We start from the raw sequence: 13,583 nt of genomic DNA, 5'->3' as shown, positions 1-13,583 counted from the left end.
AGTACTTAGCAGCAGTGAGCTCTAGAGAAGAGTGTCACATTTTATTGCACTAACTTCTCTGACAACACGTTGGATCTTTGATATTAATGAACTTATTTTTGGTTAATTATTAATACTTATCTTTTTTCCCGTGGCTTAAGTATGGACCAGTGTGGATCTTAATTCTTGCTGTTGCACTTGTTCACAGGTGGCAAGCTCTGGTCCTACATCAGTAAATTTCTAAACAGAAGTTCTCAGGAAAGCTTCGACACTAAGGAGACGAAACTGTGCTTGCCGCACCGCGTCTGCCTGCAGCAGCCAAGTGCCAGTCCCCAGGACAGCAGCAGCTTCGAGTCCAGAGGGAGCGACATGGGGGGCATGCTGAAGGTCCTGCCGCTGAAGGCGAGTCTCACCCCGAGTTCTCAAGAGGACAGCAATCAGGAAGACGACGGCCAGGACAGCTCTCCCAAATGGCCTGACTCAGGGTCCAGCTCCGAGGAGGAGTGCACAGCTGGCTACCTGACGCTGTGCAATGAGTACGGGCAGGAAAAGATCGACCTGGGGTCTTTGAATGAGGAGTCTGTCATGCAGCCCGAAGGGAAGAGTGCGGATACCCGGGCTGCTTTGAGTTTCCCAGCACCCGTTGCTGTTGATAGTGTGAGCCCTAGCACTCAGCTCAAGTTCTTCCCTGGTGATGAGGGTCCAGGAGCAGCTTGTTCCCCTCAGACGTCCCAGTCCCTCACCATGTCGAAAAACAGCCCTATGGAGTTCTTTAGGATTGACAGTAAGGACAGCACAAGTGAACTCCTGGGACTGGATTTTGGCGAGAAGTTGCATGGTCTGAAGCCAGAACCTTTGAAAGCGCTCTTTACCCTTGCAGATGGAGACAGAGAAAGCAAGGGGGAGACTAAAGCTCAGGACTCCGTCAGCAGGGGCTCAGAGGACTCTGTCCCGGTCATTTCATTCAAAGAAGCTGCTTTTGAGGATGTTTGTGGTGCTGAGGAAGGAAGGCCCGACCTTCTGGTAAACCTGCCTGGTGAACCGCAGCCAACCAGAGAGGCTTCAGCAATGGACCCCACTAAGTTTTCACAGGCCGGTGCAGGCAGGCTGGAAAGTAAACTGATGGAAGCCCCGGATGTTTTATGCCTCAGACTGAGTTCTGAACAGTGCCACAGCCTGGGGAAAGAAGGCCAAGAGGAACTGAGTGATCCCACTAGGTCCCTGGCCTGTGGTGTGACCCCAAAGCACCATGTTCAGGCAGATCTTGGGGTGTTGTTCACAGCTGCTGCTGATCGCAGTAGCTCAGGAGACCAGTTATTGTTAACCAGTTCATATCCCGAGTGTGAAGGGCTGGGACAAGTGGAGGCAGTGGTCACTGCACATGACACGGGAGAAAGCCTGGTCCACATCTGTGGTCCACGCTCAGGTGCACACACAGACAGTACCACAGCGGAGGAAGTGTTACTGTTCACAGAGCAGGCTAAAGAGGAACCACGCTCTCTGTTTCAGAGAGACTCTGAGACCAAGGAGCAAAGTGTGCTAGCCCTGGGAGGAGAGAAGGAAATCCACCAGATTTTTGAGGACCTTGATAAGAAATTAGCAGTGAGCTCCAGGTTCTTCATCCCAGAGGGCTGCGTTCAGAGATGGGCAGCTGAAATGGTGGTAGCCCTTGACGCCTTGCACAGGGAGGGGATTGTGTGCCGTGATCTGAACCCAAACAACATCTTATTGAATGATGGAGGTCAGGAACTTGCGCAAATGCATTTCTTTTTATTCGCTGTTGCTTCCAATTAACTGAGTAGGCGTTTTATCTTGTAATTAGTATCTTCATTTCCTGTCTAGAGCTTCATTATCAGTGCGGCAAATTCACCCCCAGTAATAGCTTCTAGTACTTAATGATGCCATTATTCTTAATGATACTGTTTTTAGCTACAAAAGGAGTAATTACAGTTCGCTTCTGCAGAAAATGGAAGAGAAAAATGTTTTGATTTCTCCTGTCGTTTTGTTTTTAGGACACATTCAGCTAACGTATTTTAGCAGGTGGAGTGAGGTTGAAGATTCCTGTGACAGCGATGCCATAGCGAGAATGTACTGTGCCCCAGGTTAGAGCAATCTCCTCAAACGCTTCACTTGAAAAGGTGGCTCGGTGGCTCTTCCTTCTCTGTACAAGTTGTGTTTTGCACTGGCAGTTGACGTATGTGTTGGGTCTGCTCATTCATCCCAGCCCTCCAAAGAAGAAACGTAAGGGATTGAGCTGTCTGTGCCCAGAGGTGTGTGTGTGTGTGTGTGTGTGTGTGTGTGTGTGTGTGTGTGTTTGTGTGTGTGTACATGCACACATGTGCACACTTACTGCCCTCATTAAAAGCATTTTTATATCTTTGGAAACTCATTGCATTCTTTGAAGCATCTGAAGCAAGGCCGTAGGTCCCCTGAGCCTCTTCACATGGGTGAGCTTTATTAAGTTTTCTTAAGATGTCAGTGAAATTCCCAAGGCTAACAGTGGATAAAATGAGTTCTTTTGATGCAGTATGCCTTCAGGGATGAACTGTCCTGGAAGTTGAGAACATGTTTTAAGACATTCTATATTTGAGACCATAATAAACACACTCCCCTACTTTAAAAGGGCCCATGTACTTGACTGAAGTCTCTCTTGCCCTTCCTGCCTGCTCTTTATTTTTGAACATTATAGATGTATTGCTCTGGCCATTAGGGCCTCTGGAGGCAGCCATAGCTGAGCTTATAGATTGGATTTGAGTTACTCTCTTGTCAGAGCAAGCGGGCTCTGTCCAAGTCCACGGCTTCCTCTCCTGTCCCAAGCACATGTCTCTCTAGGAGGAGTTTAGTCATTACCCGCCCGCTGGCTGCCAAGTGTCGCAGCCGATGGAGCAGACAGCATGCACTAGGTTTAGCTTGTGTTAGCTTACCACCGGGTTGCTGTTCCCTTGTTGGGCTCAGCTTTGTGGGAAATGATCATGAGGAATGCAAGAGCTGATCACTGTTAGGGAAACCTTTGTTTGTTAAGAGTGGCTGGGCTGAGGACAGGCAAGTTTTCGACTCATAATGCAAATCCTCAGACTTCGTACCCAAACAGCTGCTTGGGAACTGACGCTGTTGTAGTTTCTGGAGTCAGGAGAAATGTAGTGAAATCCCTTGACCCCGAGTTCCTAGGCACCGGGTCCTAATTTGGTGCCCACTAGCACGAGCATGTTTATTAATTACACTGGATTCTGGGCGTGTTAGAACCACCTTAGGGAGGCCCTGTGAGTGCAGTGTGCCCCATGCTGAAGTGGGGTCCAGTGCTGTGTGTTAGAGCTGAACGCTGTGGTGTGCCTGTTCCGGACGCTGTTGCTGCCTGCGCAGCTGGGGCTTCCCTTCCGAAAAGTGGCTGTTGGGCTATTTTGCCACTTGAGCATATCAAAGCCAGCTCACTTTAGCATCTGAGAGCGTCTGTATGTCGGGATGAAAGTATTCCTTATACCCTCTTGGTCTCAGGTACTGACTGCTTGTGTTTACCCGTTTCCAAGTCCTAACTTCGTCTCTCCGGGAGTGCCACTCCTCAGTTTGGCCAGCAGGTGGCAGTGCACCATTAATGGATTCTTTCCTCTGCGGTCCTCTTCCAGGCTGTTGTCCTTCACAGTGTTTGGGGGGAAAATCCAGCCAAACTGTAGTCCAAACAGAGGCTTTGTTGTAATTGTTTGCATGAAAGAATTGCACCTTCCAGCTGCTTAGCTGCTCAGTGCACGAGCAGCAGGGGAGTCCCTCCAGCCCTTGGACAGATCAATGTTACAACAAGGAGAAACAGACCGGGAGCGGCCTTACCAAAGAGTGGTTCTGTCCTTCCAGCTAACACAACCTCAAGCGGGTGAGGTGCAGAGCCCACTTAGAGCCACCCAGCAGTGCTGCCTGTGAGCGGATCGGCTTCCTTCTCACTGGGAGGGAGCAGTGGTAGTGGGCCAGTGTTGGAGTGTGTGCTGACCGTCCAGCAGAGAGTAAAGGTCAGAGGACAAGGAGGAGCTTTGCCTGCTCTCTGCTTACACCGCTCACCTGCTCCTCCCCCTCCCGGGAATCCTTAGCACCTGTTTGTCCGAAAACCCTCGCCCACTTGCCTGTGCTTTATCTCATCAGCCTATCCTTTTATCTTGTGGATTGTGCCTTGATATTTTGAGAAAAATTTCCAGTAACAGATTCGATTTACATGGACAGGAACTTGAGCAAATGCCAGACTAGCAGGGGGGCCATTATTCTGTTCTATAAATAAGTTTAGACCAGAAAACACTCACAGAAACCTGGGAATCAACATGTTTTGGTCTAATCGAGGGGAAAGCAAGATAGATAAATTTTGAAACGCAAATGATCACCTTCTGTTATTTAAGAATTGCTTCTGCCAACTTTGTGAGCTTAGATTTAAAGTCACAGCCCTCCAGCCATGCGCACCACTGAGGCAGTTCAGGGCTCACAAGTTTTCTCAATAAAACTAAGAACTTAAAAAATAAATTGCCCTCTTATGTTAAAGAAAACAGATCCAACAACACAAAGACAAAAACCGCGGAGCTGTCTCTGTCTCCGTCTCTGAAAATGCCGGCCCTTAAATGGCTGCAGCTGCGCTCCATCAAGAGGGTCTTGAGAATTTGAATTTATGCACCAGACCCAGCCCTGTGTTCAGAGGCGTCTTGCTCCTTCGGGTATCCAGTAAGGTCTTACTAAACAGACACCACTTATGGTAAATGATTCCTTTCGTGCCAGGGCAGAAAGAGAAGAAAGCAGAGCAGTGGTGCGCCAGGTAGACAGGGCCGCAGCACGGTCCCCCTCCAGGCACCCCCTCCTTCAGGAGCTCCTGGGAGCACCGGGAGAGAAACCAGGGTGCTGCACACCTCTCTGCAGGCCGCTTGGTTGTACCAACTCTGATTTGATTTCTAATGCTACAGAAACCACAACTTCTCCAAGGATTTGAAACATTTCTTCACTTGGTAGCACAGAATAATTTTTGTTACGGCATTTTTAGTGTAATAGGAGAATCAAATGCGATGTTACGGGCTGCAGCTAGTGTTTTCTTAGCAGTCTCGACGCTCACCATCAAAGGCAGCAGGAAATAGAAGGTACACTCTTACCCCGTGAGATACAAAGGCTGGTTGAAAACTGAGTGTGTGAGTGAACAGGGTTAGTCACGTGTAGTTACTAAGCTAATGTCCTCCCCTCATTCGACAGGTCCCTGTGTGACCCTCACTCTTATTTTCCACCCCATTAGGAGGCTTTAGGTTTTTATTTATTTGAGACAGGGTTTCTATGTAGCTTTGGAGCCCATCCTGGAACTCTTGTAGACCAGGCTGACCTCAAACTCACAGAGATCTGCCTGCTTCTGCCAAGTGCTGGGATTAAACGTGGGTGCCACCACCGCCTGGCTGTGAGGCTTTAATTTTAAATACTTGAAATCTACATTGATATTTCTTGCAGAATCCTTATGGTCCTGGAGAATTTATAGTGAGCGTGTGCATGGGTTGAAGAAGCCCCACCGTATTTTTCACTGCAGCCCCTTTCCACGCTCCCAGATGTCAAATGACAGCTTCGCTTCCGTGGTCAGGCGATTTCACACTTGAGGACAGCTCACAGCTGACAGCAAAAAGTGGAACACACAGAAGTCACGCTGCAAAGCGACTGCAGACTTCAGTGTAGAGCATGACAATCACGTGCTTCCTTCCCACACTCCCCCAGCCCCCTGCAGTTAGTCCAGGAATATATTCAGGGGAGGAGTCCCTTTGACCTTCTCTATGATATGCTTTCCTGCTATCTCTTTCTTGACAAGTGTGGTACTCAGCAGTATAACCAGGTGTTTGGTAGGAGAATCAGCCCAGGGAAGGTGTGAAAGTATGGAGACCACCAGATACCTGTGGTGTAGCTTCAGGTGATGCTTGTGATGTAGGTTCAGGTGCCCTGAGCATCACTGGTCCCAGATGTGGAGACCACCGGATGCCTGTGGTGTCACTGAGCATCGCTGTTCCCAGAGCCGGCATTCACTAGCTACATGACCTTGGACAGGTTATCTAGGACCTTCAGCACTCAAGAGTAGTAGTAAGTAGATTTGTTGATAGGAATGAATCACCTGTGTCAGTCACATGACACCCTCCCTTCTTACACAAAATTCAGAGTTCAAGCTCATCTAGTGTGAAAACCCACCTACCAGCAGAGTTAAAAGAATTATTTTGCTTGGAAGACTTTTAAAGTATATATTTTTACTTTTTTTAAAAAGTGTATATTTTTACTTACCTATGGGGTCTTTGTATAAACTATTTACAGTGGAAATGAGAGCTTCATTGAAAACATTTTCATTTAGAGGAAGAAGCCAGACACTTTTGAATGCATGATTCTCAGCAGCAATCACAATTATTTAAAGAAGTGAGGTTTATTTAACTGTAAGCGTCCTGGAGTGACTTTAGCAGACAGGGACAAGGCAACAACTAAAGCTGTCTATTCAGAAGTAGTGAGGACATAGGCAGGGAATGTGATTGTGGTCCCAGAGGCTTTCTTCCTCTGCTGAAGAAAGTAACGGAAGGCAAGGCTGAGTTGTGGCTAAGGTGTGCTGAGCTGAGATGCAACACTTGGTCAGTAGGTCCTGGCACGTGGATGTTTTGTTTTCTGGACAGCTCAGCAGGTGTCTTCCATCCTGTGCCTCGAGTTCTCGCTGTGAAGCCAGGCTGTTCTTCCAAGGAGAGGAAAGAGTGGGAATTTCTCGCTCATTCTCCACCGTATGCCGGAGTGAAAGGGGCTCAGGTCAGAAGTTGTTTCTGTCCAAGTGAAGAAGCCCATCTGCTGCCACGGAGAGAAAGAGTGAGCGCAGGCGGGCTTGAGGCTCTGCTGCCCTGGGATCCTCCCAGACCCCAAGAGGACCCCAGCGCCTTCACATGTACCCAGACTTGGTCTGTCACCCTCATATGGGGCCATGGTGACTGGGCACCGAAGAGCTCAGCTCCTGCCATTGGTGGCCCAGTGCTGGGCACGTGTGCATCATAAGAAACATGTCAGCTGTCAGAATTAGGAAATGTGTCCGGGTGGCCAATAGATAGTGTTCACTCAGCAGTGGTGAGACACGCTGCCTGCTTCTAGACACTGCCAGACACAGCCCGGCATTCTGTGGGGGGGGTGGCTTTAGTCTGCTTTCTATGGCTGCAATTGAGAAAGTCAATACACAGAAAAAAGGTGTATTTTGGCTTTTAGTTTTGGAGGTTCTAGCTTAGGCTTAGTTGGCACTGTTTCTGTACATCATGACAGAAGTGTGTGGGGCAGAAACTCCCCTCATGGGTGGATCCTACAATCCTCAAGGACACATCTCAGTGACCTAGACTCCCACCAGGTTCAGCTCTTCCAAGTTCCTTGGCCTCCTGCAGTGCCAAGCCAGGAACCAGCCCTTCAGCACGCAGACTCTGGGGAGTCTGATATCCAGATTTGGACCATTAAGAGGTTGATTTAACCTGGGATCTGATGCATGCGTTGTTTTCAGAGGTGAGGTCCTGGGAAGCAGAAGCTGTGGAGTAAAGCTTCTGACCTTGGTGCTGCAGTTGGCATGACTGGCCGCAGCATGGTGCTGCTGTAAAGAAAAAGGGGGCTTTCATTTGCCGCCGATATTTAGCAGAGAAGATAGAATGCTGAATCTTGGAGGGTGTGTCTACATGCGTGTGTGCACATGTGCGTGTGTGTGCATGTACACGTGTGTGTGTATGTACACATGTGTGTGTGCATGTATCCATGTGTGTGTGTGTGTGTGCATGTATCCATGTGTGTGTGTGTGTGTGCATGTATCCATGGGGGTGTGTGCATGTGGAGACTAGAGGTTGGGAGCCTGCTGTGCCCTCTATTGCTTCCCACATTTTTTTGAGAGTCTTTCAGTGAATGTGGAACTTGCCTTAGGCTGGATTGCCTGGCTAGGGAGCCCGTGGGTGTCTTCCTGTTTCTGTCCCCTGCTGCCCCCAATGTGTCTGACTTTTAGTGGGTTTGTAGTTTTGAACTGAGGTCTTCATATCTGTGCAGCAAGCTCTGTACCCATGGACCAGCCTTGCTGGCCTAGAGTGCTGAATCTTAGCCATTAAGTTCTGCAGCCTTTGAGCAGCTACTTTCATTGAAACTATTATTTTTCTTTCCTATACAGTCTCCATGCCACATCGAAGGCTTATTCCTTCCAAGTAGTTCTTCATAAATACTCCATTCAGATAATGTTGGAAATGCTAAGGTTTTCAAAAGTTAATGCCGCCAAGGAGGACGGGGCTGCAGAAGCTCCGCTTACAGCAGAGTGTGCCGCCCTTGGCCTCCCCAGAGCAGCGAGGAGAAAGCAGTGCCTGTCACTCTGCTTCTCTCAGCCTTCTCCTCTGTCACCTGTGATGGCTTTGGTCGGGGAGCGCCGTGACGCCTGATGGCCATTCAGAGTGGATGCTGTGAGGGTCGGCAGTGGAGAAGGGAGCATGCCGTTGGTGTCTCCTGTTAGGAATGTGGGCTGAGGGAGGAAGCAAGACTGTGTAGCACTAGGAATTATCATAATCAGTCACCCAGAAGCCACATGGCACTTACCCGTTCCTTGTTTCATTTCCCAAGAAAATGACTTGTACCGATACCTATAAACTCCTTAAAGAAGTAATTTTTGGCCCCAGAGTGCTGAATCAAGCAAAATCAAAAAGTATTTTGATTCAAGTTGTGTAGATAATTCAGGGATAATTCAGGAAAGTTTAGCACGTGGTTGCCAGTCAAGTGGGAGAAGCCTAGTCTGAGCCAGCTCGTGAGGCCTTGGTCCTACCCTGCTCGCCACCCCACAGGAGCCCCTGGGGGCGGGGCAGAAACCTGACTCCAGCTGAATTAGGAGAGGGGGCAGGAAGGGGCTGGAGTCCCCAGGTGATTTCAGAGAGGGCTGTGTGAGGTGGAGGAGGGCTGCCCCCTGTTCCCTGGGCGGAAAGAGGGAGGCATGGCCACAGTCTTGGTGGATAACACTCGCATGTTAGAGCCCCGTGACTCTGGGGACACCTGAACGTTTTCCGACTGTTCTTATGCCCTGTGTGCCAGATGTGCCTTGTGCACAAGCATCGGAGCAGTGCTGGAGAGCTTGGGAAACACAGCTTCTGGAATATGACAGAGGAGCGAAATGTTCCTTTCACAGTATGGGGGGTGGGGGAGGTGGATCTGCCTGCCTGCCTGCCTGCCTGTCTGTCTGCAGATTAAGATCTGTGGTTGTGATCACTTAGGTAGGCTAGCCTCACCTGACCAGATGAATTGCCGTTGACCTTGGGGTCCCTGTGAATAGCTGCTAAGCTGTGGTAATTTAGTTTATAGGTATGAGAGGGACCACCTAAAGCTGTAATGAAATGTGACATTGAAGACTGGGGTAGAGGGTGTAGCTCAGGGTGCTCCTAGGCAGACCCATTTCAGTGCAGCTAAGCCCAGGGTGCTCCTGGGCACACCCATTTCAGTGCAGCTAAGCCCAGGGTGCTTCTGGGCACACTCATTTCAGTGCAACTAAGCCCAGGGTGCTCCTAGGCACACTCATTTCAGTGCAACTAAGCCCAGGGTGCTCCTAGGCACACCCATTTCAGTGTAGCTAAGCCCAGGGTGCTTCTGGGCACACTCATTTCAGTGCAACTAAGCTTTACTCTTACTGCTCTGCCTGCATTTGTAAGTTTTTGTGTTAGTTGTGAGAACTTAAAAAGTTTGGCTCTAAACTGGACCTGTTAGCCCCAGTGGCCCTGCTGCGTGGAAGGTAGAGATGGGAGGGTCTTGAGTTCCTGGTCAGCTAGACTTGGGTAAGGCTCTGTCTTAACCCTTGACTCCCAATGAAAATATTTTCCTGTATCTAGAGTAGTACCCCAAACTTAGATAAAACCCTAAACAAAACACTGGGAGCCGTGGTCCCCAGAGAGCCAGTCTGCTAGCGGCTGCTTTCTCAGCTCCAGGGGCTGGGTCCTCACACTGGGCGGGGCCAGGAAACCTGGACTTCTCCATCTTCTTTTTTCTTTAGAAAAAAAAAATATTTATTTATTTATTTATTTATTTATTTCGTATACAATGCTCTGTCTGTATGCCTACAGGTCAGAAGAGGGCGCCAGACCTCATTACAGATGGTTGTGAGCCACCATGTGGTTGCTGGGAATTGAACTCAGGACTTTTGGAAGAGCAGGCAATGCTCTTAACTACTTCTTCTTTCTGCCTGGTGTTGGCCAGCCTTTTCCTGTCACAGACCCATGCCACCTGTGGCAGAGAAAACTGCCCCCTAGAGGCAGCCACTGTGCTCTGCGAGGGAGCTTTAGGTAGTTGTCCCTCTGCTCCCCAGTTGAAGCCACTATCAACTAGCTCACAGTACTGTAGTTAGCAATTGCTTGACTCCATTTCCTACGGCTCTAACCTATGTCCCACCTGCCATTAAACTTCATAGTCGACACGGGGTAAAATTGCAGAGGACTTGAGATAGATCACGGCACTTAAAACAAACAAACATTCTTGGATATTTGTGGTACTTTGAATGCCACGAATGAACAGTGCTATAGGATGCAATTGGAATATGTATTCAACAAACATTTATTAAATGCCTCCTGTGTCCCAGGAACTATGCCTGGGAGCCAGAAATAAAGACATAATTGGTATAATATTGACAGTTACTTTTGAAGTTATATCAAAGGAAACTGCTCCAACAGAGGACATAGACAATTGACTAACTAGGCTGTTAATAGATCTTCATAGGCAACTGGTCGTATTTATAGAATGAAAATGCACTGAATTAACTCAAGACATGCTTCGCTGACCTCTTCCTACGGCCGAGTCCTTACAAGGTTGCACACAAAAATGCTTCCTTGCGTCTTTCCCTCTGCTCTTTGGTCGTCAGCTGTAGTGGAAGACTAATGCTTCGCCCCTGCATAGAAAATCTTTACACACAGCCAGAGCTGCGAGAGAAATTGACTAGGATTTTGTAATTCTAGTCCCTTTCAATTAGCAGCAGATGCTGCGGGGAGAGCTTGTCTGTGTGGGAGCGTGGGACTAATGCTTCCCAGCGCTAGCTGAGGGATGCTGCAGCAGGAGAGGATGCTCGCTCCCTTGGTTCACATGTCACTAGTGACAGATGGCTTGATTAACCACCTTTCTTTACTATCCAAGCGCACTGCTTATGCCCGGCTCTCTTGTTAGAACTTAACGAAATCCTGACTATTTTAAATTTTACAACATACTTAAAAATCTTAGAAGAAGTTAGATATGCGAGCTTCCCTCTGCCCCACTGTTATAAGTGTGTGTACAGTGCTTAATATTAAGTTAATGAAATTTTGCCTTTATTTTTATATTGTTTCTCGCGGATCCTAAAAGATAATGTGTTTTTCTTGGTTGTTTTTCCAAGAGGGAGTTTTAGGACCCCAAAGACTACCCAGTTGTTTGGGGCTGTGGAGATGATGGTTCAGTTGGGAACGTTCCTGCTGCACAGACAAGGCTTGAGTTTGGACTGCCAGCACCCACATAAAAAGCTGGGTGCAGTGGAACATTTCTGTCACCCTACCACTGGGTGTGGGAAGAGACAGGTGGGTTCCTGGAGAGCACTGGCCACCCAGGCTGGCCAAGCTGACCCAACTATCCATCTTGGGTACGTTGAGGATCTGTCTCAGAAAGTAAGTGGAGAGCCCACAAGGAAGACTGATGTCCAACCTGTAACCTGCACATATACAGGTGACATATACATGTGACACACACACACACACACACACACACACACACACACACACACACACACACAGATAGTGTAGCCACCATGCATGTAGCCATGTATGCAGGTTTATATACAAGGGCAGTGTAGTCAATTTTGGCATGTACACACATGCACACATGAAAAGTCAGACACTTAGATTGTGTAGTCAGCACTGGTATGCACACACTCATCACACACACCAAGTCAGACACTTAGATAGTTTTTGTTTTTTGCAAAAAAGAGCATCCTGTAGCATCAGACAGCTATATTCTCCCTTTCTCAGAGAACACTGTCATTGAGTGCAGTGTGTGAGTCTGTGGCTTTAGAATTGATCCATCTGTCTGATAGATGGATGTTTGTGACATTACCTGTGAGACGTTGTTTGATGTGTGAATGTTGGTTTAATGGAAATATCATTTAAAAAGTTCACTTGCCACAACTTCTGCTTTTTTTTATTATATATATCAAGTTTTGTTTTTACCCCGGGAAAGAAAAGAAGTAAAGTGTCTAAGAATTTTACATATTTTTAAGAGTGTGGCTAAGAACAATCTAGCATATTCATATCTCTATAGATATGTGACCCTTCTCCATGCCCTTGGCTGTGGTGCTGTGTGAGTGTTTGGTTTTTGAGACAGTCTCATACCGTAGGCCAAGACGACTTGGGACTCACTGTGTAGCCTAGACTTGCTTCAAACCTGTGGATCATCCTGCTTCGAACGACTAAGGGTTGGAATTATAGGTTGAGCTGCCATGCCTCGATCTAGGAGGCATATTTAAGTAATTATCCTAAAGTAGAGTTTTTCTACATGTGAAATTCTCTTAAGAAAAATTTAAATTTACTGATTTCCTACCGTCTTAGAGAAAGCTGGTGAGCAGAGCATGTGCTGGGAGAGGCTATGAAATGCTCCCTTGAAGCCAGTTTACCATCTTTTAAGAGCAAGGCGAATCTGAATTTGGGATGTTGGAGGATCACAACTGCTTGAAACACACAGTGGCCGCATCTGTGTGAAGCGTTGTCAGAAGGTGGCTTTCATTCAAAGCCTGAGTGAGGGTAACCTGATTTTCTTGTTTTCTCAGTTTTCAAGTATGGCTCCCAGCAGAGTTTTAGCTCTGTCTTTGGTTTTATTTTTGACTTGAGCTTTTGCTAAACTGAGTTCAGACTGCGTAGCCTGGAGTCACAGGCCTGGTCCTGTAGGTGTGTATGTGGTACTGACTCTGCGTGTTGGGCCGGCAGCTCTGTCCCCAGTGTCTGCACATTTCCTCAGGCCTGCGAATGTGCACTGGGCTTGGCCTCTGTGCCGCTGCACTGGGCTTGGCCTCTGTGCCGCTGCGCTGTGGCTGGAGACCAGTTCTTTTTAGGGGTGGGTGGGGGTAGGGTCTCCCAGACCTTGGGAAGAGCAGCCAATGCTCTTAACCACTGCACCATCTCTCCAGCCCTAGGGTCTCTCTTTGTAAACAGACTGGTGCTCCTCGGCTTTAGCCTCTGAGTTCTGGGATCATAGGCCTGCCACTACCACGGGCTCAGAAGTATGTCCACACTTTCCGCTTCTGTTCCTTTATGTCTCAGGAGCTGCTCACTGCATACACCTCTGGACTCAGGTCAAACAGTCATTTTGGGCTGGGAGAAGGCTAATTTGTTTTTCTGACCTCAGGCAAGTTTTATTTATTAAAATGCAAATGAAATGCCACCACAGCTAAGCAGCTCTCGTTCTGTGTTTCAGCCTTGGGTGGTCGCATTGCTGAGACCATATCTTAGTCAGGGTTTCTTTTGCTGTGATGAGACTCCATGACCATGGCACCTCTCATACAGAGAACGTTTAATTGGGGTGGCTTGCTTACAGTTTCAGAGGGCCAGTCCGTTATCATCATGATGAGGAACATGGCGGAGTGCAGGCAGACATGGTGCTGG

The 13,583-nt window shown here is 48.1% G+C and overlaps 1 protein-coding gene across 4 annotated transcripts in view; it reads left to right on the top strand.

The window, feature by feature from the left end:
* Rps6kc1 (ribosomal protein S6 kinase C1) overlaps positions 1-13,583 on the top strand; it is a 142,989-nt gene that overhangs the window by 109,814 nt on the left and 19,592 nt on the right. For 3 of the 4 annotated variants that reach the window (XM_026779673.1, XM_026779672.1, XM_026779675.1), the window contains exons 10-11: positions 188-1,720; positions 1,992-2,081. In XM_026779673.1, the coding sequence (XP_026635474.1) occupies positions 188-1,720; positions 1,992-2,081 (1,623 nt within the window). The remainder of the gene's footprint in view (positions 1-187; positions 1,721-1,991; positions 2,082-13,583) is intronic. The other variant, XM_026779674.1, reaches the window with a different exon arrangement.

Source organism: Microtus ochrogaster, chromosome 6, assembly GCF_000317375.1.
Source record: "Microtus ochrogaster isolate Prairie Vole_2 chromosome 6, MicOch1.0, whole genome shotgun sequence".
In the NCBI taxonomy this organism is placed as follows: Eukaryota; Metazoa; Chordata; class Mammalia; order Rodentia; family Cricetidae; genus Microtus; species Microtus ochrogaster.
This window is presented reverse-complemented; position numbering and strand designations above follow the sequence as displayed.